The sequence below is a fragment of the Engystomops pustulosus genome, chromosome 5 (genome assembly GCF_040894005.1).
Source record: "Engystomops pustulosus chromosome 5, aEngPut4.maternal, whole genome shotgun sequence".
NCBI lineage: Eukaryota > Metazoa > Chordata > Amphibia > Anura > Leptodactylidae > Engystomops > Engystomops pustulosus.
This window is the reverse complement of record NC_092415.1, coordinates 82,496,497-82,522,746: the sequence shown is the minus strand read 5'-3', so window position 1 is coordinate 82,522,746 and position 26,250 is coordinate 82,496,497. Positions and strand designations below refer to the sequence as shown.

Genomic DNA, 26,250 nt, shown 5'->3' with positions numbered 1-26,250 from the left:
AAACTGGTTTACAAGGCATAATAAATGCCCCCTAAAGAGTTTATCTTTACCCTCCTCTTCTTATCCATTAGCTGTGTTTGGCTTTCAGATAGACTGCTCAATACAGGAGAAATAGCAAAAACAAGGAACAAAGAAGCTGCTTTACTTAGTGATGTATATTACAAAGTTTTCTATTACCACCTTCTGTGTTCATTTCTGAAATAAAAAATATTGATTCAAAGGCTTAGTTCCAATTTAAAAATAAATATATAACTGCAATGTATCCCTTCAAGCATACAGTTGCTGATAGATGGTGTGACATGGAATTCAAATGCACCAGATCTATTAAAAAGTGTATATGTATTTTTATCTAAATAAACATGGGACAATAATTGGGACTCATTTGGGAGCAAACATTTTATAATTACTCATGACAACCAATCGTAACAAAGCTCTCATTTTATAAATTGCTGTGATGACACTTTTGATGAATTTACCCCAATTTGTAACATGAAAAGTCATATTTCATAACATTGTTTCTTTTTTCCATGCAGGATTCCAGCAGACCTGAGTGAATGGGCTGTAAAAATGTTGTCTGAAGGCCAAGAAAAACTTGTGTAAATGAACATCCTTCCACATTTTCTTTGCATTATACTTCCAAAAGAAGTGATTCATTCCTCTGCTGCTGTTCATGCTTGTAGAAAATACTTTGGTCATACAAGATCATCAGCTTCCAAGAGGAATCTGTGTACAATTTTTATAAATTAAATAAATAGAAATAATATTTTTGTATAAACTGAACCAATAACTATATTCAATAAAACAACAAATGACTAAAACATGATGGTCCTTTGAAATTGAAATTTGTCTAGCTGTTATTTACTCTCCTTGTTCTTCCAGTGTAGATTTGCATACAATAAGGCTACATTCACACTGACGTTGCCCGCCGTACCCTAGCGCGGGGAGAAGATGAGGAGGTGAGTGCAGCTCACCCCCACCCCTCTTCATAGGAACATATGTTGCACGGCTGCATGTGTGCCGTGTGCTGCGCCGTACGCCCATTGCAGTCTATGGGGGACGTATATCGGCCGTATATACGTCCCCACTTGCGGCAGTGTGAATGCAGCCTAAAATAGGAAGTTTGCAATAATAAAGTTTACAAGTGAATGGGGCAATGTGGAAATACCCTGTGGGAAAAAACAACCAAATGGTTTCATATTTTTAATCCTTTTTTTTTTTTTTTTTTTTTAAATCTGCATAAAATTTGGTTTCCTATTGCAGCACATTTCCCCTCCGATCATGCCCTTTTCAAATTCTCCTTGTAGGAAAACCATTGTTTTGTTGCTGTTCTACTTTTTATATTCCAAAAGAATAAACAGGGATGTGTAATTTGGACAAAGTGAAAGCTTTAAAAACAAAGCCTGTAAAACGAAAAAAAAAAAAAAAAAGCCCTTATTTGGCTTTGTAATCGGACAAATAAAAAAAGATGTGGGGTTAAAGGGATTTTTTCTCTTTTAAGAAAAAAATTCCTCAGTGGGCAAATGGAAAAAAAAAAATATGAGTTACCTCTCCAACGGGTTTACATGTTGCCTGCGGTGGGTTCCTTGCACCTCCAGTGCTTCTGTTTGAAGGGAACCTATCACCACTAAACTACCAATAAAGGTAGAATGGATGGTAGGTGCATGTATTGGACGAATAGCCCTTTTTAGAGCTAATTCTCACTTCCCCTCTATTTTTATTAAATCTTTATTGCCCTAATATGTAAATTTTCTAAAGAGGCTACTGGGGCATGGAGTAGCCGGACATGAGGCTACACGTCGCGGCTACTCCACGCCCCAGCAGCCCCTTTGTTCCTCTTACCCTGACATCTTCAGCACAGAACGCAGGCCAGCGGCTGCGCGGCCACTGCTCCGAATACAGAGCTACTGCGTATGCCCGGGACTCTGGCTTCTTGGAGGAGGGCACGCAGCTACGAGGAGCTGCGTGCCGCAGATGTCGGGGTAGGAGGAACAAAGAGGCTACTGGGACGTGGAGAAGCCGCGAAGTGTAGCCTCATGTCCGGCAATAAAGATTTAATAAAGATAGCGGGGACGTGAGGATTAGCTCTAAAAAGGGCTATACGTCCAATACATGCACCTAACACCCATTCTATCTTTATAGATAAAAGGTACCTACCATCACGAATCTAAGTCAGACCAGTATAATGTCACATTTATTGAACCCAACCCTAACCTCTGTGCTCACTTCAGTCAGCAGGTTGAAGCATTGAGGCACTGATTCTACGTCATGGTTTGTACAGTGTAATTATTGGTCTGACCAGTCTTATGTTACCATCATTCAATAGTGGCCTGTGCTAGTGTATGAATTGCTACATCTTACAATGCTGAAGCATCTGGAGACTGAAATGCATCTGTGCACGTGTGTCTCAGTCCATCTGCTGTTCATCCCAAGGGAAGCCTGCTCACTTGTCACCTCTCAGTGTACAGCAGTGTGCCGAGCAGCTGATCAGTTCTACATACAGTGTATGTATTACATATTCATCAAATGCTAGCATGAACTTTGTCTGCAGACGGTCACGTGAGCTGCAGATGGTTAGAGGAAGGGGAATGGGAATCCTGCTGGCTTCCCATCATTTTATATGTGATTTTACTGTGTTACACGAGAACTGTAATATTATCCTTGCTGATAATACAACCTTAGGACAGATATACCATCTAGGTCTAGACAGCTGGAGCATGAAAAATCCAGTTTTATACGAGGTTAAAGTGCAATTCGGGGCTGGAGCCTCAATATATATCCCACACACAGGAACATGCGCCAACGGATGATAAATAACCCTCTATGAACAGTAAATAATGTCCTCGGCCAATTGTCCTAAAATAAAAAGTAGTAGACACCTCACACTCCTCACCATTGAAAGCTGAGCGGCCTCCACCATGATACAGCATAATATAGGATTAGGCCACGGTGCAGCAGTGGTGCAGCACCGACAAAAAAAATAAAATTTAAAAACTCTAGATCATTGTTCAGACCCTTCGGCAACAAAGACCCAAAGTCAAAAAAATTTCTAGATTCTGCCCTAGACATTTTTGAAATGTAGTTTCCCCCCTTCAGTCGGATTTAAGTTTATATCCCATAAAATTTTAAGGATAAACAGTGTTCATTGAAACCTGATTTAATGTTATAGATATGTTTGCTGATTAACTGTTTCAGACTCCGATGTGTTCTCTCTATATACTGAAGTTTACATGAACATTCAGCTATTAGATAACCCCTCTGTAGAACATGTAATGAATTCTATTTTATATATACAGTTGTTGGAGATTGATTTTAATTTCATCCTCTTTCTTGGGAGTAAAGACATTTTAAAGCTACTGCATTTCCCACATTTACAAAACATTTTAATGATAACCAAGTCTTAGATTTTACTTTGCTATTTTTGACTATTAGTGGTTTAGCTGGAAATGTAGGACCTATTATTTTATCAGACTGTATATGACAATGTTTGGCTATATTAGACACTGCAACTTTCTGTGTTGCATTGAATAATCATTTGGTCTCCTGGTGTGAGTCATTCCTTTTTGTATTTGAATTCCCTTGTATTTGAGGTTCCTAGCTTTGACACGACATCTATTCAGATGGTCTTCTGCATATTTCTAAGAATTGCGTGGTTAGCCAATTAAAATACTGATGAAGGAGATGGAGTCCCTGAAACGTGTCTAGCTCATATGCTATACTAACTATTGGATCAGCCGATCTGATCTCATCTGTTTGAAATGCGCTTCCACTATTCATATGGATACACCCATATATGGTGCATTGGACTTTTTCGGACATCTTTAATGACAGTCTAAAACAGAACTCTCTCCTTATTTTTATTTTTTTTATTGAAAACCAAAAAATAGTTTTAAATTTTTTACATTTAAACAGCATAAACAGTAAACCAAAAACCTCTCAAACCCCTCCCCCATCCCTCCCTTCCCCTGCTTGGTGGGTGAAATGTCCATATAGCATGCGTTCGCATATAGCTTACGACTGAAGTCCTTCGTCTGGGAGTATAGGTTGAACTCTCTCCTTATTAATTGAAAGTTTGTAACCAATATCGGAGGAACAGTGGATAAATACCGGAGTAGGATGAGATGAGTATTACAGCTTATGCCTAATGTCAGATTAATAAATTTGTTGTAATGCCCCGTTTGAGTTTTTTGGTGGTGATCACAAAGACCGTGATGCAACTCTTTTGCTGACAAAAAGACCAGAAAACAAGTGACAAATGTTCTCCATTATATTGTACAGGCAGTCCCCGGGTTATGTTCAAGATAGGGTCCGGAGGTTTGTTCTTAAGTTGAATTTGTATGTAAGTCGAAACTGTATATTTTATAATTGTAGAATCCAGAGAAAAAAAAAAATTGGCCCCAGTGACAATTGGAGTTTAAACATTTTTTGCTGTAATTGGACCAAGGATTATCAATAAAGCTTCATTACAGACACCTTACAGCTGATGATTGCAGTCTGGAACTATAGTAATAGCATCCAGAGAGCTTCACCAGAGGTCAGAGGGGTCGGTCTGTAACTATGGGTTGTCTGTAAGTCGGGTGTCCTTAAGTAGGGGACCGCCTGTAGTTGGACAATGCTTTAAAGGTAGGTTGCACAAGAGCGCATTGGTTCCCGTGAAACTTGTGCACTGGAATAATAGGCACGAATGCTGAGCAGCTGAACTAAACTGGCTTAAGCCCCTTCCACACTGGCGTTTTTCACGCGCGAGTTCTGCGCGTGCATTTGACGCGCAGAACTTGCATTGCACTCTGTCCCATTGTATTCAATGGGTCTTTCTTCATTAGCGTTGTTTTTCACGCGCGTGCTTGCGTTCGTTTTCACGCGCGTCAAAATCGCAGCATGCTCTACTTTTGCGAGTCACGCGCGTTTTTCACGCCCCATTCAAGTCTATGGAGATGCATCAAGAACGCATTGCACTCGCAATCATTACAAGTGCAATGCGAGTGCAATGCGTTTTAAACGTAAGGGTTGCTAGGTGACCAGAATAACAGTATTTCCCCTGCTCGCGAACGATCATTTAATTAAAAAAACACAATGAAGAACAGTGAAGAATAGAATAAAAACAGTGAACACAGTGAACACAGGATCATTTAAGAGAAAAACACAGTGCAGAACACAGTGCAGAATAGATTACAGATGTTCGGCACATCTGCTTACTTGTCGGGAGATACGCGCGGAACGGTGCGCCCAAAATAGCATGTGAAGAACACATTGCAGATGTATTTAAACATCTGCAATGTGTTCTTCACACACATATATATTGTTCTTCACATGCTATTTTGGGCACACCGTTCCGCGCGTATCTCCCGACAAGTAAGCAGATGTGCCGAACATCTGTAATCTATTCTGCACTGTGTTCTGCACTGTGTTTTTCTCTTAAATGATCCTGTGTTCACTGTGTTCACTGTTTTTATTCTATTCTTCACTGTTCTTCACATCTGCTAACTTGTCGGGAGATAATATACACGGGGAACAGTGAAGAATAGATCGCAGATGTTTGCAACTTATCAGAAGACATTATTTTTCAATTAAATAACACATTTTAATCCCAAACCATGGTCCCTTTGAAAAATGCGCCGAAAACGCAAAAAAACCGCTAACAACACGTGCGTGAAAAACCCAAAAACGCTAATTACTCCAAGGAAAAATGGAACAAAAACGCAGTCAAAAACGTCAGTTTTTCACGCATTGCACCCTGACGTGAAATGCAACGCCAGTGTGGAAGGGGCCTTACTGGGTTCTTGCCAGGGTCTTAAGAAGTTCGCCGGTGGCTGTATCTGTTGCAGTGTTCCTGATGTATCTTTGCAAGATAGATGTTTTCTTTGGTTTGCAACTTTTAGTTTAGAGCAAATTATAGACTTTTTAGGTGCAAATAGAATTACAAACTGACCCATGCTTAGTTCCATACATGCACCTAAAAGTTGGAACAAAATCAAAAACTTTGCAAATCAGAGACAAATAAAAAAAAACAACATAAAAAAACATGCATCAGAATGGCAAATTTAGAATTATACATTGCACTCTCGGAGAGGACTACGAATGTACGAATGGCATCCCTCAAGCAGTCAGAGATGCGGGAGGTGACCTTAGATACCACCCTATGTATATAGCACACTTGTTCCAACAGAATTATACTGCACTCGCTGCTGAGTGATCTACCTCAAGATGATAGGGTAAAGCAGCATCTGTTGCAGGATTACCAATCCTCTTGCCAATTACAAAAGTTAACAGAATCTTCGGTGGTTAGCCTAGGCCCTAAATGATAACGAATAAGATGAGGTTGTGAAGGCACGGCCCTCTGGAAAATCTCCTGTTCCTGATGGTTCACCTATCTTTACTACAAAGTCTTTCTAGAAGATCTGGCCCCACATGTGCTCTGCTTATTTGACTCTTTTTTTTTTTTTTTTTTGGAAGTGACCCATCCACATTGGGATATCCTTTATTTCACTGATACCCAAACCTGGTAAAGATGCAATGGACTGTGGCAACTATAGGACCATTGCACTCTTAAATTCAGACATAAAGATCTTTACCCGCATCTTGGCTAACAGGCTCAGTGCTTCACTTTCCTCGCTAATCAATATAGATCAAGTGGGTTTTATGCCCTGGCGACAGAGATTGTACAATAGTAGGCCGCGTTTGACCTTATAGATATAGTCAACTTGGAATCCAATTCGGTGTTGCTTCTTAGCCTAGATGCGGAAAAGGCATGTTTCTAACAGCCATACATGGACTTTATAATTCCCTCACGATTGTACGCTTTCCACACGCAATGTCTGATCCCCTTACTATCCTAAATGGCACCATGCAGGGCTGTGCCCTCTCCCCTCTCACATTTGTCCTGTGTATTGAGTGCTTGGCAGACAAACTTAGACTACACCCAAATATTAGAGGAGTACTAGCTGAAGACAAGGGCGGATATTTATCAGGGCCTGAAATAACCGCAAATGCTAGCTTATTGCTAACACTTGCAAAGGGCGTGGCCGTTCGGTAGTGGGCCAGCACGGGGCGTTACTGTCCTCACATTTACTCACTTGCTGCAGCCAGTGAATTTTCACATTTCTACGCCAGGCAGGGCCAATGAGTTTAAAATTTCATTTTTTTGCTTACACTTACGTCCCCCCATACTTCAGTATCAGTGGAAGGCGACTTCTCTCAGAGTAATGTAGCATTAACTCCATTTAGTTTCCCACTAGTAAATCCACTGAACACTGCACAGTGCACATACAGGATGTATATGGCGACAGCCTGGCAGCTTCCATCACATGGAGGAGTAGGGAACATGTAATAAGTGGTAGAAATCATAAGTAACCCAGTTACATGCAGTCAATAGTCTGTGCTGTGTGAGCACTAAGGGTTAATAGCTTATCTGGACAGAGCTGATACTGACATGACAAGGTGGGGGAAGGGAGCAGCATGAAGAGCAGAGACAGATAGATAAAGTTCTGTAGAATCACACACTGGGATGGAGGGAGTGAAAGGGAAGAGGGAGATCTTGTACCTCACTATTCTTTGCAGGAGACATTCTGCATTCACTGTTCTGTACACTTCCAGCTCTGGTACATTCACTGGTCACATGACCTCCTCCCCTGTAAGCAGGGAGCAGCAGCTCCTCCCAGGGCCAGATTAAGGTTGGTGGGGCACCTGGGTTAAAAATCTGGTGGGGGAGCCCCCATTGAATGTAGTCCAGACAGGGAACAGCAATCGCTATATATTGCTCCCCAGCAGAAAGTATATACAGCCTCCCCAGTAATCACTGTATACACTGCCCAGTAATCACTGTATACAGCCCCCAAAAATCACTATATACAGCCCAAAGTAATCGCTATATACAACCCCTAATCACTATATACAGCCCCCCAATCACTATATGCAGCCCCCCAGTAACCACTATATACAACCCCCAATCACTATATGCAGCCACCCAATCACTATATACAGCTCTCCAGCAATCACTATATACAGCTCCCCCAGCAACCACTATATACAGCTCCCCCAGCAACCACTATATACAGCTGCCCAATAACTATATACATCTTCCCAGTAATCACTATACACAGCTCCCCCAGCAATCCCTGTATACAGCCCTTATAACTAACTATATAAATCCCCTATAATAACTATATACAGTCCCCTATATCTAACTATATACAACCTCCCTATAATAACTAACTATATACAGACTCCTATTATAAGTATATACAGTCCTAGGTAAAATAATAAATTGTATTCACCTTCCATCGTTCCCCCTCCTTACCTTAAGGTGTCAGTCAGTGTGTACATAGGAGGTGTGCAAAGATGGGGCGCACTGCCACAGATGGCACAGTGACAATGTGGCGCAGTGATGTCACATGCCAGCAGCATGGCGCCGCCATCTTTGTATATCTCCGACATTCGTCTATGGCAGAGCAGGGTACTTATAGTTCCCTCGCTCTGCCATAGACTGAAGTCGGAGCACATCTCCAGGACACAGCCCAGGGAGCCCGGACCCAAACACACTGTAGATGATTCAGGCAGCCGCCCACATTCGGTGGGTGCCCCTTTAAGGGCCGCCCTGGCTCCTCCCCTCCCTTGAAACCGACCCAGAAACATAGTGTAAACAAGCAACGGACTCATAGGGCTTATCAGCACTAGTGATAAGAATTACAGCTATTCTTAGTGAGCTGGCTCACTAGGCACCGTGCACTAAGAAGAGCCGGCTCTTCTGGCTCCTGAACAGCACCCACACCACTTTTAACTCGATTGTATCAGGTTAAAGGGGCCGTGGTGAGCCACTTAGAACGACACATCACTAATCAGCACATGCAGAGGAAGCCATTGGAGCTCTGAGGTTATCTGAGGACTATAGAAAAGAAACTACTGGATATAAACATAATAGGCAAATCTGTTTTACATCCCAAGAACTATTGATTTGTGAAAGAAAAACTTTTACAGTTACTCTTTAAAGCTTTACAAAGAGCTGTTTTTAACTTTATTTTTGGATAACAAGCAACACAGAATGCCAAAGTCGGTCATGCTTACCCCCAAGGCCATGGAGAGGCCTATCAGTACCTAATATTATTCATTACTATTGGGCAGTTCAATTACCGTATATACTCAAGTATAAGCCTACCCGAGTATAAGCCGAGACCCCTAATTTTACCACCAAAAACTGGGAAAACCTATTGACTCGAGTATAACCCGAGGGTGGGAAATGCATTGGTCACAGCCACCAGTATATAGCCAGCCAGCCCCCTGTAGTATATAGCCAGCCCCAGTAGTATATAGCCAGCCAGCCCCCAGTGGTATATAGCCCCCCAGCCCCCAGTGGTATATAGCCCCCCAGCCCCCAGTAGTGTATAGCCAGCCAGCCCCATGTAGTAAACAGCCAGTCAGCCTGCCGTTTGCCAAGCATATAAAAAAAAACAAAAAAAACTTACATACTCACCTTCAGGCGGTCCCGATGCCCGGCCCAGCTTCCCGATGTTCCGATCCCCGCTCCTCCTCTTCTTTCTTCTCTTTGCTGTAACAGCCGGCAGAGACACGCCCACGTGATCTCTTGAGACATGGCAAATCATATGGAATAGAACTGCTATGTCCTCCATTTGCACTACCTATAAAGAATCTGAATACAATGTGCTAATGCATTGGTACCACACCCCGGCATTACTACACACATTGGGACATATTTCTGCTAGTTAAATTGTCTAATTTTTGCGACTTTTGTCGCTATCGCTTTTGCTGTCGTTTTTCAAGTATGCCTTAGTCTTCACCTTATCTCTCTTTATTTTCCAGATGTTCCGTGCAACTTTTCACTTATATATCACTTTTTTTGCTTATTTTTGCGACTTTTTAGGTACAAATATGCACCTGGTCCAAGGCAGGTGCAAAGGAAGGATTTTTTTCATGGACCCTGTTTTAACATGTAAATTATAATTATTTCACATGCTGCAAATGTTTAAAATATTGCACATCAACCAGTTTTTTTTTAAATTCATACATTTTTGCATTTACATTTTTTTAAAATTTATTGGTTATTTCTATAGGCGAGGTCACACATGGGGGGTCATTTACTAAGGGCCCGATTCGCGTTTTCCCGACGCGTTACCCGAATATTTCCGATTTGCGCCAATTTCCCCTGAATTGCCCCGGGATTTTGGCGCACACGATCGGATTGTGGCGCATCGGCGCTGGAATGCACGCAACGGAAATCGGGGGGCGTGGCCGAACGAAAACCCGACGGATTCGGAAAAACCGCCGCATTTAAAACAAAAAATGTGTTGCGGAGCTTGCACTTACCTTCACTCAGTCCGGCTCGTTGTATTCCAGTGCGTTCCAGGGAACTTCAGCGCAGCAGCACCACCTGGTGGACGTCGGAGGAACTGCCTTAATAAATCCCGGCCGGACCCGAATCCAGCGCAGAGAACGCGCCGCTGGATCGCGAATGGACCGGGTAAGTTAATCTGCCCCATTGTGTTTTGGTAGTGTTTTGAAATGCATTACAACAGTTGAGGATAGGTGATTTGCCTAATTACATTACTGTTAAGATTTGCATTTACAAAACGCGAAGTAAACGCGATGGTAACACATGCGCTAACACAGCTTTAACACGTGTGTGTTCACGCTGTGTTAACACGAGTTAACATTGGCGTTAACGATTCGTTAACATGTGCGCTTTGTAAACATAAATGTTAATTGTAATGTAATTAGGCAAATCACCTCTCCTCAGCTGTTGTAATGTCTTCCAAAATGCAATGAAAACGCAACCAAAAAGCAATGTGTGACCTCACCCCTAACACCACGTGTGATCCCAGCCTCATATGTCGTCATCTCCCTGGGGTGTGGCTAGAGAGCTCAAAAATGCAGGACACTGCAAAATCCAAAATTTACAGTAGTGTCCACTCCTGCATATAACCTACTCACATGGCTTGGTTCCATGTGGATTTGAGACATTTGCAACAAAAAGTCTCAAAAAGAAGCCAAAATTTGCGCCTGCCAGACATGATCATACATAAGGCACAAAAAAGACCTGCCAAAAGTCTCAATTATACACCAAAGAAAATCTATGATACATGTCCCTCATTGAATCCTATGATCCCAGCTACTTGCTGGAGGTGCCGAGCTATAGAGGGTATGCTCTATCATATCTTTTTGGACTTTCCCCCTTATAGTCCCTTATCTCTTTGTCCCCCCTCCCAGCTCCCTATAGCATTGTAGCCTCTCTGATATTATTCCCCCTCTTATTGTGCCCCCCCAGAAGCTCCTCCTCTTATTTTTCCCCCAAGCACTTAATATCTATCAATTTTCTAATATGCTTGTATGTAAATTTCACTTGCATACGTGTCAGCGTAGCAGATGAGGTCAGTAGTGGATTATAATATAGGCGGTTTGGGTGGTAGCCCTGGGCCCAAGCCTTCTAGGGGGCTGACGATCAGCCAAACAACCCACCAAATTTTACACCAAGAAGGCGTCACCCATGAAATCCTCATAGACCTGTTCATGCTCATGAATGAAACAGACCAGCATCACAAATCAAGGAGCATTAGTTGAGGTACATCAGAGATAACATTGTACATCATTAAGCAATCATCCACCATTCATGAAAAATTCTGCACAAAAGCAACAACCTTAAAACCCCCTTCGCCCTATGGCAGTCTTAATCTGCCCCTGGTTGAGGTAGATCTGTGTGGTAGATGAGTTAGTCCTAGTTCTGTGAAAAAAATCCATAGGGGGGGGGGGGGGTGGCTTGGCTATGGGGGAGCTTGAATGCACTCTGCGCTAGCCCCTGCCTCAACCCAGGCTTATTCGTGTCTACACAAATATACCATCAGTAAATAGTGACACCTTACGGGCCCTAAGAAGAGGAAAGTGGCCAAGACTCCTCAGACCTCAACAATTCGCCACTCCACCAGGGTTATCGGCCGATATCTCACAAGACTTGTGACGGCTCCACTAGCTCCTGACATAGCGGCTACCTTTCCCCACAGCTGGAGGCGCCTGCAACATCACTCGACCCAGCAGCTCCATGCCCTAGGAGATCTGAGGGGCAGGCAGCAAACCCGGGACAGAAACAGTCCATGCCTATCCGAAACCCTCACTTGAGGGAGCAGAAGCGACTACATGGCGTGCATCCAAGATGGCCACCAGCAACAGCCAGCTTCTCGCCACCATGTCATAGGAGGTCCTGAAACCGCAAGACACCACACTGCGGCAGCCTAGTGCAACAGAACCCGGACCACACACAGGTGTGGTGTGAATCAGCAGTAGATCAGGGGCAAACAAGCACTATAAAGGCTGCTCTGCCAGTTGCTCAGCCAACATCTCCGACACTGGGGCCCTCCGAACACAACAGGGAGGGGAGGCAGCATCCATCCATGGGATAAGGGATGTTCCATTCTGACCGCACGCAGGATAACAATCATGTACATGTAGTGCAGAACACCTGAAAGACCGCTGCCCCCCACCGGAATTGTTGCAGCCACATACAAAAACTGAGGCAGACCAGGGCTTCCCTGCTTCCATGCCCGGAGCACTCTTTGCAGGATATGTTAAAGACAGTGAAGGTCTGGCTCATAGTCTTAACGCTACATTTATTTCAGAGGCTGACCCCTCAGCCCCTCACCCCTCAGGAAACGACCACCGGCAGGACCCATATCATTCGACAACCTTCCGACATCCACGCAGTGGCTGTAGCATTCAACATTCCAGCTCCTGAAATCCCCACATGGCCTTTCTTACCGGTGTCTTCGGCCCCTGCAGCAGCACCACCACACCCAGAGCACCCCCTAGAAGGAGAGCTAGGGGCAGTCCAGAGCACAATAGATGGCAGCGACGTCCAGAAAACCCCCCAGAGTAAACACACAATCACTCCTTTGCGGAACTGTTTTTGAAAAAGTCCAAGTATCATTTGAACTATAGTTGTTTGCTATGATACGGGATTTGGGCTCCTCTGCTTTTGATCAGTTTGTATAAGTTTGTATCTTTGTTACTGCTGGTATCCTTAAAAGCACTTAAGAGTAATTACAATTCTCGTTTCACACGGAGGCCCATGGGTCGGGCTTCTCTAATAGTTAGACTACCTACCAAGCGGAAATTCACACCCAGCTTGCCTGTGTGCATATTGAATAACTTTCCCATAGACCTATTTTGAGCTATACGTTAGGTTCTTTTTTTGCTGGTTTTCCCGTTTGTCTTTCCCTTGTCCTTTATCTGTTGTTGTTAGTCTCCCTCTCCTGCCCTAATCTCAGCTTCCCCCTCCATCTGTGCTCTACAACCTCTCCCTCTCCCCCCCGGCTCTGTTATCCATAGTGAAGGGAACCAAAACCTTCATCCCTCAAAGCAACACACAGATTTGGGTCCCTAAATGCAAGGGGTGTTAACGTCCCCCAGAAACGCTCCCAGGTGCTCTACAGTATGCATAAAAAAAGTGAATGTATTGTTTTTTTCAGGAGACTCATTTTAATAAAGGCCACGTTCCTATGATGCGAGATCGGTACTACAGTGGGGGACATTTACTATGGCGTTTCCGCCAGTTTTGTGGCGCTCTCACCACATGTTCTGCTCTCAGACCTATTTATTATCTGGCGGCGCCAGAAAAAATGACTTTTTCCGTCTGCTCCGACTGTTCTCCGAAAAGGGGCGTGGCTTTGGCGGAGTGGAAACTCAGACACAATTACTATGTGTCGCAGCCCTTTTTGGGTGGTGTAAACTGACGGAAAGTAGACCAAAAGAAAACTGGTCTAGCAGGGACTGTTGGACACATTTCTGGTGCTCGGGACAGATTTTGTCCCAGGGACAGAAAATAGTCTCGGCGCCAGAAATGTCTCTGCACAGCTCTACAATATTAAATGTGTGTCTTCTTACCGAGAGCAGGTCGGTAACAAAGCCAATGCAGACACCGACACTGTAAGTAAATGTCCCCCAGTGTGTTTTTCCACAGCTCGAATCCTGACTCCCGATCCAAAGGAGTCTCCATAGCCATCCACAGACTCAGCTACATGAAGTTCTGGAAGAACAGATATATGCTGAAGGTATATATGTACTCCTTAAGGTAAAATTCAATTTTACCCTAGACCCTGCTATTGACACCTCTTCTAGGGGTGGGGGTGGCGACCTCCTATTGTACATATCACAGCCCAAATTCGAAGCCCTCAACATCTCTCTTCCATCCGCAGAGGTACATCATATAAAAGAGAATTTTCCTTTTCAATGGAAGATACATCAATGATATGTCCTATGTGTCTGATGGTCCTGCTAGACATTGAACTCTGTTATTGTATAGTTGATCAGAATACCCATTAACTGTTCAACATGAGACAAACACAGGACAAATGCACAACAACTGGTAGCAAAGTATCAGTGTGATAAAATATAAAGAATGGGAGTTTGCATTTATAACAGCTTATACTATTGGAGATAATGGGGCACATTTACTAAGGGTCCGTCGGACGCAATTCCGTCGGGTTTCCCGAATATTTCTGATTTGCACATGGGTTTTTGGCGCACGCAAAACGGATTTCGGCACCGGCTTTCATGCAACACAAATCGGGGGTGTGGCCGTCGGACAAACCGAGAATTTCAAAACTGTGTCGCGAGACACGCACTTACATGCACCGTTAAAAAGATGGTGAACTCCGGCGGACCTGAGCTGGGAAACGACACATGCAGGAAATTGGACGCACGATCTTAATGAATCGTGGAAGCTCCGAATCCTCGGCGGACATTCCGGATCGGCGGATGCAACAGGACGGATAAGTAAATGTGCCCCAATGTGTGTATATGTAAGCCAATTTAACATCGGACTACTGCCGTCTCCCGGTATGTTATGGCTCCTAGGGAACATTTGGGAGTACTGATCATCCCATAAAACATACTTAGCCAGCTAACTGTATTCAGTGAGAAATATTCATATCTTCCAACTGTCCTGGATTCTGCCCTGGATGGCAGAAGGTATGTCCCAGGCTTGTAAGCAATGGTGATGCAGGGAAACATTGGCTCCTGCATCACCATTGAGCTTTAGCTATGACCGGCAGACACGATTTGATGATGTCTGCCATCTGAGAATGGTACAACATGAGAGAAGGGGCACATTTTTAGGTGGTACAGAAGGGGAGGGCATTATAAATGGGAGGGGGTAAATAAAAGGTATAATGAATTGGATGATCATTATATGCAAGAAGCCAACATAGCCAACAACTAAGTCAACAACCAAGGGTATGATGAGTAGAAGCCACAGAAAACTGGACATTAGTGTGAGGCTATAGAAAGGGGTAGGGACAAAAATCAAAGAGCACATGATATTGTCATGGGCCACATAAGGAGGTTTTGTATATGGGCATTATATAGTCTGTGGGCTTGCCAAAGGACAGGAGGTATTGTGCAGGGAGGGCCATAGGAAAGGGGCATAACACTGTGTGTGGGCCACCAAGGAGAGAATTGTGCTGTGTGGGTATTTTAGGGTGGCTTTGGGCATAAACATTTTCAGAAGTTTCTCCAAAAGTTGGGAATTGTGCAATTTTAGCTAGATACTGCACAGAAGCTATCTAGCCTCCATCTATAAAACCAGATTGTAAACTAAATATGGTCTTTTTTTAACATGCCCTCAGCAGGGCTGAGTGTAAGGGAAGAGGGCACCTCCTCTGCTCTGCCTGTTGTGGGGGAGTGGGCACATGGGCACACAGTGGGGGATGAATTGTGTAAGTGGGGGTGATTGAAAGTGGTCAATGAGCTGCTGTTCAAATATACCTGCCGTTCCTATATAGAGACAGGCAGTGATATGGATAGCAATAAACCTTGGGCCATAGAAACCAGAGCCATGTGCATGAGTCCATGCAACTAGATATGGCACACATACTTGGGAAAGCTTATGTGCATATGGGCTTGTATAAAGGTGATATGTCTGGTTGTAACTATTATTTATGCAATATTCCTGGGGGCCGGGTATGGTGGCATTGTCATGGGGCAAAATTTTATTGAATGCGGTAGGGACACCATAAGCCATAAAATGCCTTGTGCTAGCCCCGGTCCAATAGCGCAAGCACTCCGTATTATGAGCTCTATAATAATAAAATCACAGTTTTCATAAAATAGTGCCTCCACACTGCAGTAAATAAACATGACCAAATAATGTATTACCTACACAAATGTTCCAGATGCCTAACAACTGGAATTAGGGCAACTCTACAATTATTTTGTTGGAGCAGATTTTCACATTTATTTATTCCTTGAAATATTGTAATATATCCAATGCCATGGATTTATGGATTATGAATATCTAGAAAAATACAAAACACACAAATCAAATCTAAAGTAGGAGCCAGTCATCCCAGTATAGTGGCTTTCAGTGAATACATTGATTCCTAGAAAATACAGCAGAAATGCCCGAACACCATTGTAAGAATATTTCCAGGAAAAACATCTCATTGTCTGCTGTGAGTGAGGTTGCCACTCCTACGCTGCAGTACTGGAATGAAGAGAAAACTGCCCGTTCAGCTTTGTAGACTGCTCCTTGCTCGCAATGAAGCAAATCTACCACGATTAAAGGGAACCACCTGTCATCAGGTTGATAGCTCAAAACCTGAGAAGTGATGAGCAGATCCATGAGTATTTGGGTCTAGGGGGCACAAACCCTGACCTGAATTCAAACATATTGCAATTGATGCTGACACAGATTGTGGGTTTTATCCTTTACATACCACGGGCAAAGCCACTTTGGCAGCAATTTTGTCAATTCCTGTGACATCAAGGGGAGCGACAAACCTTGTGAAAATGGTGGTGCGACATCAAAGGAAGTCCAAGGCATGTAAAGGATTATACCCATGATCCATGCCAGAACCAATCACAAATGGTATAGTCTTTTGGGGGGTTGTTAGTGAGTGATCTTATCACTGCGACATAAGAAATGACGGCTGAGATGAGCACCAACTAACAGAACAGGGGACACGTGCTCCTCCTTTTGCTCCATTCAATAGTCCGGGGGTTCTGGAAATTGTGGAGGACATCGCTGGGCTATATCTGTTACTCACATACACAGTGCCAGAGATAGCCGAGCGCCATTATTTAGCGTTTTTGAGAGGACATATTGGTTTTTAATAAACAGCAGCCTAGTGCATGTGTGTGAGGTGAAGAAGAGGGCTGTGTATTTGTAGTTGCCATGTAATGCCACTATGGAGGCATGCAGTCTTGTGTTGGCATCATATAGGACACACATGCAGATGTGAGGGGATTACAGGACACATGTAGGCAGAATACTGTATACTATCATTCAGGCTATGCCAGCACACGACACCTCCCCCTCTCTTCTTCCATGAGGAGACAATGCAGCCCCCCATACCACCCCAATGCTGCCCTCTTATTGGCTGCATCTCTGCAGTGTAACCGCTCCTCGCCCCGTCCCCATTACATCATCCAGCCCTAAGACAAGTGCAAGTGAATGAGAGAGGAGGGTCCAGCATCCTCCCTGTCCTCTCTCTATATATATATGTCAGCACAGAGATAGGAGACTTAGCAGCCAGAACACGACAGCAGCAGCTTCCCCTCACATACAGCAGCCGCCATGCGTGAGATCGTGCACCTCCAGGCCGGCCAGTGCGGCAACCAGATCGGCGCCAAGGTGAGGCTGACTGATCCTGCCCCTTCATGTGGGCACTCCCTGTGGTCTACAGGACTATGGCTGATATGCCCAGCTGCTGCCCCTTCATGTGGGCACTCACTGTGGTCTACAGGACTATGGCTGATATGCCCAGCTGCTGCCCCTTCATGTGGGCACTCACTGTGGTCTATAGGACTACGGCTGCTTTCCCCACCTGCTGCCCCTTAATGTGGGCACTGTGGTCTACAAAACCATGACTGATATGCCCAGCTGCTGCCCCTCTATGTGGGCACTCCCTGTGGTCTAGAGGACTATGACTGATATGCCCAGCTGCTGCCCCTTCATGTGGGCACTCACTGTGGTGTATAGGATTCTTTAGGGATTTCTTGTACCAACTGTACCTTTTTGCTGGCAGTGCCCTGTACAAGGTGGTCCAGCACTGGGTGGGGTCCTCTGAGGGGCACCTACCTCATTAGATGTGGGGGAGGTGTCAGCTCTTTGTGCTGGGCATTGAAATGAGCTTCTTCCCAGAGTTGTCTTGGTAACGTTACATTGTATCCTATGTGTGGCCATTTTCACTATGAAAACTATTGTTCCCATCTAGTAAAAATGGATCTTATCTTCTGCCTGAGGGTCCCAATAATCATTACAATAGTAATGTGAAGACCCCGTTATAGAGAAGACAAGGTTTTAGTGTGAAGCAGCTGTTCTTAGAAAATGCTTCATTGGAAATGGACATTAGGCGATTGCCCCCAATAATAAATGTCTAGTTTGGAATTAAAATTGAAATTTGTAACCCAATGCGGCATCATGATTTCAGTTCCTGCTCTGCAGATGCAGAGCTGCAGACTATTGCACTGGGTGTGGTGTACGCTGTGTCTCTAATGAGTAGATACAATGTAGAAGCATCTGGTTACAGTATGATTACATACAACATTCTTCTAACATTAAATATTGATGACAAACATGATATTATGTAAATTGATATAAGGACAAACATATATTCTTTTTCCCAGTTTTGGGAGGTTATCAGCGACGAACATGGCATTGATCCTACCGGCAGTTACCATGGAGACAGCGACCTGCAGCTGGAAAGAATCAATGTCTACTATAATGAAGCCACTGGTAATTCAATAGCTATTCATATTTATGGCAGTGATTTCAATTGATGTCAAGTTTTTCAATTCTGTCACAAGTTTTTTTTCATAAAGATTTAAAAAATTATGTATATTGTACCCATAGGAAATAAATTTGTACCTCGCGCAATATTGGTGGATTTGGAACCCGGCACAATGGACTCTGTGAGATCAGGACCATTTGGGCAGATTTTCAGACCTGACAACTTTGTATTTGGTTAGTATTTCCATCACATTGGTTTCTATTATATTATAGCTGTAGGTTAGAGGAGATGAATGAAGAGGAGCTGCTCATTTATCAGCACAGTCTTACATAGGGAACTGATTCACTGACATAACACTACAGTATTTCTTCTGTGTTCTGAAAAGATGTGGAGGTGCAAATAGGCAGATGCCTTATTAAAACAAATTAATTATACAATTTTCTCATCTTGCTAATATTTTTACTATGTTAAAGAGCTCAATATACTGGTAATCTACATTCTACAATATTGGAGATGTAGGATAAGCAGAAATGGGCAAATTTAGTAATGCCTGAAGAGGGTGGAGCAATGGGTGACAGCATATGAGCTCTGCCCAGTCCGCCACCCTTGCTGTGCTTCATTGTCTAAAACACAAAAGGGTGAATTTACTTCAAACTGGTTGTTCGGTGACTTGTGTTGCTTTTATGCTTTTAATAGACCAAGTAAAGTAAGGTTTTTAAAAAAATTATTAATAAACGAGTACTTACCTCCTCCGGCGTTCATGGTAATCCGCGACGCAGTTTGTCGCTACCATCCCTCAGCTCCGTCAACTTCTGGCAGCCTGGCTTGGCCACCCATTCCATGTACCACCAGTGTATCAGGCACTGGGACAGAGGTGCTATTACTTCAGTTTTTTTAAAAAATTTTTTTAATAGACTCCTGGAGTAAAAAAAACTGCATTAGAAAAACTGAACCTATGTATGCACCCTCAGGGATGCTTTCATACGATACGTTGCAATTTTTACGGCGTTTTTGACGCATTACAAAGGCTTCAGTTTTGATCATGCTAACCTCAGCATGTGATCACCGTTTAAGCCTTAGGAATGCGTTAAAAACAAAAAGCGCAATGCATCGTATGAACGCGACCTCAGGCTGCGGCCACACGGAGCTTATACATTTTAAAAACGTGAGCGTTTTTGTCCATATTTACCTGTTTATCACCAATTATGATAACTATGATAATTGGGCAAAACTGAAAAAACGTAAGCATTTTTAAAAACGCATGTGTTTTTAAACGGACTGCTTAAAAACTGGTTCAAAACCCCATGGGGTGGTTTCACATTGGCGTTTTTTTCACACCTGTGATTTTGGCCTATGGACACGTACTGTTTGTTTTTCTCTTCCTGGCTTCAGTGATTTGTCATTGATGCCTTAGGGCAGTGATGGCGAACCTTTTAGCGGCCGAGTGCCCAAACTGCAAACTCAAACCCCCCTTATTTATCGCGAGGTGCCAACTAAAAATTAAAGCCGTAACTTATTGCTCCCTGTTCAACAACTTTCAATCATGTTGGCCTCCTGAGGACAGCAACACAGTAGAAAGATGGAAAATGCATAATTGTAGCTTCTTTCCAGTGTCCCTCTGTACACAGAAAATCGTGGGGCCAGCAGGAGGTCCTCCAAAGATAATTCGGCCCTGTCTACTCATTCTCCCTCTTTCTACAGTCCAAAGTAGCGAAGTAAGTATCAAAATATGACTGAAAGCAGCATCTTTTAAGTTGTTTGGAACTGCAGGAAGACTCTTTGAGTCCTGTCTGGTGTGCTGGGGCGATGGCCCGGGTGCCCATAGAAAGGGCTCTGAGTGCCGCCTCTGGCACCAGTGCCATAGGTTCACCATCACTGCCTTAGGGCGATGCCACACATGTCATTTTGAACCCGTTTTTGGTCAGTTTTTAAGCAGGTTTTTAAAAAACGCATCCTTTTTTTGACCAGTTTTAATTAAGATAATTGGTAAACCCTGTCAAAAAGCATGCGTTTTACAAAAACTCATCCTTTTTTTTAACAGACTGCTTAAAAACGGACCAAAAACAGGTTCAAGATGCCATGTGTGGCATCACCCTTAGGCTACATTCACACTGCCGCATGGGGGGCGTATATACGGCTGATATACGTCCCCCATAGACGGCAATTGGCGCACGGCAGCCTACGGGAGCGGTACGGTGCAGCACACATGCAGCACCGTACCGCTCCGTACCCCGTGAAAAGATAGGACATGTCCTATGCGTCTTATATCCCTATGGAGATGGGCGGAGGTGAGCAGCGCTCACCTCCTCCTCCTCTCCCCGCACGCTGCCATGTGCCTGCCGTGCTATGGTACGGAGGGCAGTGGCAGTGTGAATCTAGCTTTAGGGTAATGCTACACAGGGCATCTTTGGACAGTTTTAAAGCATTTGTTTTCAGTCCTTTTTTACTGCTTACCATGCATTTGACTGCTTTGAGCCAAATGCATGGTAAAAGGTAAAAAACGGATGAGTTTTAAAAAAACTGACTGAAAACTCATGCTTTAAAATGGTCTAAAAACGTCCCATGTGGCATCGCCCTCACTGGACCATTCTTTTCAATGGGCTTTTTTACACTTCCATTTTTTTTTTCCACTGATCAGTTGCTGTCATCGAACAAAATAAAAAAAAAAACAGGTTACAAAACTGATCACTGAAAAAAACTGCTTAAAAACAGACTAAACGGGTTCAAAATGCCACGTGTGACACCACCCTAAGGGTGCAGTCACATGGGGCGTTGACATGGGACGGGATGTATTAATGTGTCGGTCTCTAGACCAGTGCAGAGTAAGGCCGGCGCCACACAGGGCGCTTTGTCTGCACTTGCAAACGCAGACAAAGTCGCGCCCACCGGGGCGGGCCTCGGCCCGATCGCATCGGCGTTTCTATGGAAACGCCTGCGATCGGGAACGAGCCGCCGGTGTTTCGCGTTAATTTAACGCGAAACACCGGCATCTCGTTCCCTATCGCAGGCGTTTCCATAGAAACGCCGATGCGATCGGGCCGAGGCCCACCCCGGTGGGTGCGACTTTGTCTGCGTTTGCAAGCGCAGACAAAAGCGCCACGTGTGGCGCCGGCCTTAAACAATCAGTGCAGGCACCAATTGTGTGACTTAGTCAGACAGATTAAGTCAGACAGGTTAACTGATTGGAGGGGGACAATCAGTTGTCATGACAGCCAGGACACTGTTATACATCACCAGCATAAAAACAATATACTGCAATACAGTTTCAGTATACAGTAATGTATGAGCCATCAGACCCCTTCGGGTTAAAGTTAAAAAAAATATATATATGTATATATACATACACAAAATGTCAAATTCAAATCATCATCCCCCCATGTAGATTTAATGCAAGACTACGGGTGCTAGTTACCTATTGCATGAGTTTCCATAGAAAGGAACATGCAATCAGGCCATGGCCCACTCCTGTACACTAGCGCTGTGTTTGTAAATGCAGCGTTGGCGGTATGTGTTATCTGCAGTCCTGCTGTTCATAGGCTGTATAATACAGCAGACACCAGTCATTATAAGTACTGGTCGAATGTGACTGTAGCACCGAAACCCCCAATGGTGCAGTCACACGGTACGTTTTTTAACACATTGCAAAACACGTGCGTTCATGATTTCTTCATTTCTGCAAATATAAGCAGGTGTGAAAATTAAAGGGGTTCTCCGGTGACAAGGTATAGCGAGGTCAATCTTTATGTCCCCACACTTATCACTTTACTAATTCAGTGTCATTAAATCTTCTGCCCCCATTTCATGAAATCAAAGTCATTCGTGTGCACTGCCAGCTCCTGCTACACTTACAGTTTCCATAGAAACGACCTGTATGCTGTCTCTGCTCTCTGGTCTGACATGTGCAGTCAGCTCCTTGTTCCCTGCTGGGGGGTGTGGCTGCACCTTCCTCTGTATGAAGAAGCTGTGCTGACCAGGGGGATTGTGGGAGATGTAGTCTTTTAGCAGATTGGGGGCAGCCATCTTGGAGTTATGCAGCTGCAGCAGTGAGATGTAAAGTGACAAGTGAAGGAAAAGAAAGTATACAGCCCAGGGTGGTGAGGTAAGGGTGTGCAACTATAATATATGTAAAAGAACTGGTTAGTTAAAAAAAAAAAAGTACATATAGTGACCTGAGAACCCCTTTAAAGAAAAATGGATTCAAACCAGCCAAATGAATGGAAACATGCAAAAACGCATGTATTTTATAATGAGTTGCATGGGGGCTTCCATGTTGTGATGACAACCAGGAATCTCTCAGAAGCTCCCCAGCCATGTCATTCAGCATGTTAAAAAAATCACATTGCTATCATTTTAAGTATCCTCTAATTGAAAAATAACAGATCTATTAAAAGACAAAAATAATCTGTCACTCATCACCTATTTAAATGGAACTAAATCAAATTGTTTGAATGAAAAAGAAAGCTGGCAAATTAAAAAAAAAAAAAGAATTTTGTACAGGTTTTAATTTTTGTAAATGTATGAAAACATTATAAAACCTATACAAATTTGGTATCCCCGTAATCGTACCAACCCAAAGAATAAAGTAGACATCATTTGGGGCCCTCAGTGAAAGCAGTAATATCCAAGCCCACAAGAAAATGGCGCAAATGTGTTTTTTCACCATTTTCACTGCATTTGGAATTTTTTTCCCGCTACCCAGTACATGGCATGGAATATTCAATACCATCACTATGAAGTGTAATTTGTTACGCAGAAAACAAGCTGTCACAGAGCTCTTTATGTGTAGAAATACAAAAAGTTATAGATATTTGAAGGTGGGGAGTGAAAAATGGAAATGAAAAAACAGGAAAGGGCCCGGTCCTTAACCGGTTAAACAAAAAATGCCGGGATTGTTAATGTGCCATAGATTGTTGTACATGGAAATAGAGTCACAAGACTCTATTCAGATAATTATCCTAATGTATATAATGGCATGACTACCGTATAATAATTGCTAATTCTTGTTTATGAAAAAATAAGACATCCCCTGAAAATAAGATGTAGTGCTTCTTAAGGAGCATTATGAGACACTGTCTTATTTTCGGGGAAACATGGTGGTACCTTGGCGTGCAGCAGGGCTTGTATTAAAAGGTCATACAGTTAAAAGCGTATCAAAGAAAACATCCTCACTTACTGCATAAAAACAGCTCCATATGCCAATGTAAAAGCTATAAGTATCAGAATATGGCAAAATGAAGAAATGTTATGTGTACAGGTTTACATTTTATTAAAACCTAAAAGAAACCTGTATAAATTTGGTATCCCAGTAATTGCACTGACCCAAAGCATAAAGCATAATTTTAAAAGTTGATTTTAGAGGTCATGGATAACAAATATAAGAAGATTACCTCAGGTATGGTGCCTGGCTCTACAAGTAACTGCCCATGGTTTATCATAATGGATTTTGATGGTAGATTTTATTTATTTATTCTTGGAAAATAGTTAATGTATTCCATTTGCATTTTAGGTCAGAGTGGTGCTGGAAATAATTGGGCCAAAGGTCATTATACGGAAGGAGCAGAGCTGGTAGATTCTGTTCTAGATGTGGTGAGAAAAGAATCTGAAAGCTGCGACTGCCTGCAGGGTTTTCAGTTGACCCACTCTCTAGGTGGTGGCACTGGTTCTGGAATGGGCACACTGCTCATCAGCAAGATCAGGGAGGAGTACCCAGACCGAATCATGAATACATTTAGTGTAATGCCATCCCCCAAGGTCTCAGACACTGTAGTTGAACCATACAACGCCACTCTTTCTGTACATCAGTTGGTGGAGAACACAGATGAAAGCTACTGCATAGATAATGAAGCTCTTTATGACATCTGCTTCCGCACGTTAAAGCTAACAACACCAACTTACGGTGACCTCAATCATTTGGTATCTGCAACTATGAGCGGGGTAACAACCTGCCTTCGTTTTCCTGGCCAGCTTAATGCAGATTTAAGAAAACTGGCTGTCAACATGGTGCCTTTCCCACGACTGCACTTTTTTATGCCTGGGTTTGCTCCTCTTACTAGCCGTGGCAGTCAGCAATACCGTGCCCTGACTGTGCCTGAACTCACACAACAAATGTTTGATTCCAAGAACATGATGGCGGCCTGCGATCCCCGTCATGGGCGCTACCTCACTGTAGCTGCTATCTTCAGGGGAAGAATGTCCATGAAGGAAGTCGATGAACAGATGCTTAATGTACAAAACAAAAACAGCAGCTACTTTGTAGAATGGATCCCCAATAACGTGAAGACCGCTGTGTGCGACATCCCACCACGAGGCCTCAAAATGTCTGCCACATTTATTGGCAACAGTACTGCCATTCAAGAGCTATTCAAGAGAATCTCTGAGCAGTTTACAGCCATGTTCCGCCGAAAAGCCTTCTTGCATTGGTACACAGGTGAAGGAATGGATGAGATGGAATTTACTGAAGCTGAAAGCAACATGAATGACCTGGTATCAGAGTACCAACAATACCAAGATGCCACTGCTGATGAACAAGGAGAATTTGAAGAGGAGGAAGGAGACGATGAAGCTTGATGATGAGAAATACATTCATTAGAAAAACAAGGCACAGTTTCTACATAGCCAGTATGATGTCTGCAGCAGCGATGTGTTTGAGCATGTGTTTACTTCATTGTCAGTGATGTCAAGATAAAGTTTATTATGTTACCAATGTTAACAGAAACCGTTGTTTAGGCTCTTCTAATTCATGATAAGGTCTGTACTAGAAGGATGTAGAAGTGATTATGACAGCCCTTAGGTATTGGTTTGCACTGAGATCATAAAGAGTATTTGTACGCTATGTGGTCTGCTTTCTTCATTGGTTTACAATATTTTTTTTTTTTACCATTTTAGAATAAATTATAGGGGGGTTCTTATCTGGGCATATTTATTCAATTAAATTCATCTGGCATATATATATATATATATATACACATTTCTTCAATTGAAAAAAAAAGTACCTGTGTGAAGATCATTTCCAGGTCCATTACAAACTGAGGACAGCTGTACAACTGCAGCTGCTGGAGCCACTGCACAAATAAAACAAATATTTTTTGCATATGCAATGGACGGCATTACTGCATGTCCCACAAATGCCCTGTGGTAATGACCACTGAATCCAGGTGGATGGGCTCCTCAGTGCATCGCTGTCAAAGTGTGGTGGTGGCCATATCCAAGATATAAAATTTGAATACCCCTTTAAAGAGCATCTATCACTAGGATGAAATACTGTATGCAAATGAGCCTGAGAGGCTCCAGCCTCCATAGGCGTTTATGGAGCCTGTAGCCCCTCAGGTCGATTTGCATACAGTCTTTCATCCTGGTGGTAGATCTCCTTTAACAAACACCCTTTTCATTTACAATAATTAAACATATATGACATATATATTTAAGCCAAAACCAGGTATGGCGCATAAAATAACAAAAAGTAAAATAATTTATTTTAAATACCTTCCATCTCCACTGAGCCAACTTATGGTTTTAAAAAAAATTT

General features: G+C 43.2%; 2 protein-coding genes and 1 long non-coding RNA gene across 4 annotated transcripts in view; 2 read left to right on the top strand and 1 right to left on the bottom strand.

Moving 5' to 3' along the window:
• Positions 1–842, top strand: part of ACD (ACD shelterin complex subunit and telomerase recruitment factor) — a 28,227-nt gene extending 27,385 nt beyond the window's left edge. For both annotated transcript variants that reach the window (XM_072152492.1, XM_072152493.1), the window contains exon 14: positions 534–842. In XM_072152492.1, coding sequence (XP_072008593.1) covers positions 534–600 — 67 coding nt within the window. In that variant the 3' untranslated portion in view covers positions 601–842. The remainder of the gene's footprint in view (positions 1–533) is intronic.
• LOC140132988 (uncharacterized) lies at positions 666–22,642 on the bottom strand. Its single transcript, XR_011855761.1, has 2 exons — positions 22,575–22,642; positions 666–723 (listed from the first exon to the last, which is right to left on the bottom strand). It is a non-coding gene; the product is annotated as an uncharacterized lncRNA (long non-coding RNA).
• On the top strand, positions 17,427–25,557 carry LOC140132986 (tubulin beta-2B chain). Its single transcript, XM_072152495.1, has 4 exons — positions 17,427–17,626; positions 18,622–18,730; positions 18,848–18,958; positions 24,232–25,557. The coding sequence occupies exons 1-4, from the start codon at positions 17,570–17,572 to the stop codon at positions 25,290–25,292; spliced, it is 1,338 nt and encodes a 445-aa protein (XP_072008596.1). The 5' UTR covers positions 17,427–17,569; the 3' UTR covers positions 25,293–25,557.
• Positions 25,558–26,250: the final 693 nt, after the last annotated feature.

Excerpts from the sequence above, each read along its gene's own strand:
- LOC140132986 (XM_072152495.1), top strand. The coding sequence starts at position 17,570 with ATGCGTGAGATCGTGCACCTCCAGGCCGGCCAGTGCGGCAACCAGATC. Across the intron at positions 17,627-18,621 it reads GCAACCAGATCGGCGCCAAG|TTTTGGGAGGTTATCAGCGA; the intron begins GTGAGGCTGACT and ends TCTTTTTCCCAG. Across the intron at positions 18,731-18,847 it reads CTACTATAATGAAGCCACTG|GAAATAAATTTGTACCTCGC; the intron begins GTAATTCAATAG and ends TTGTACCCATAG.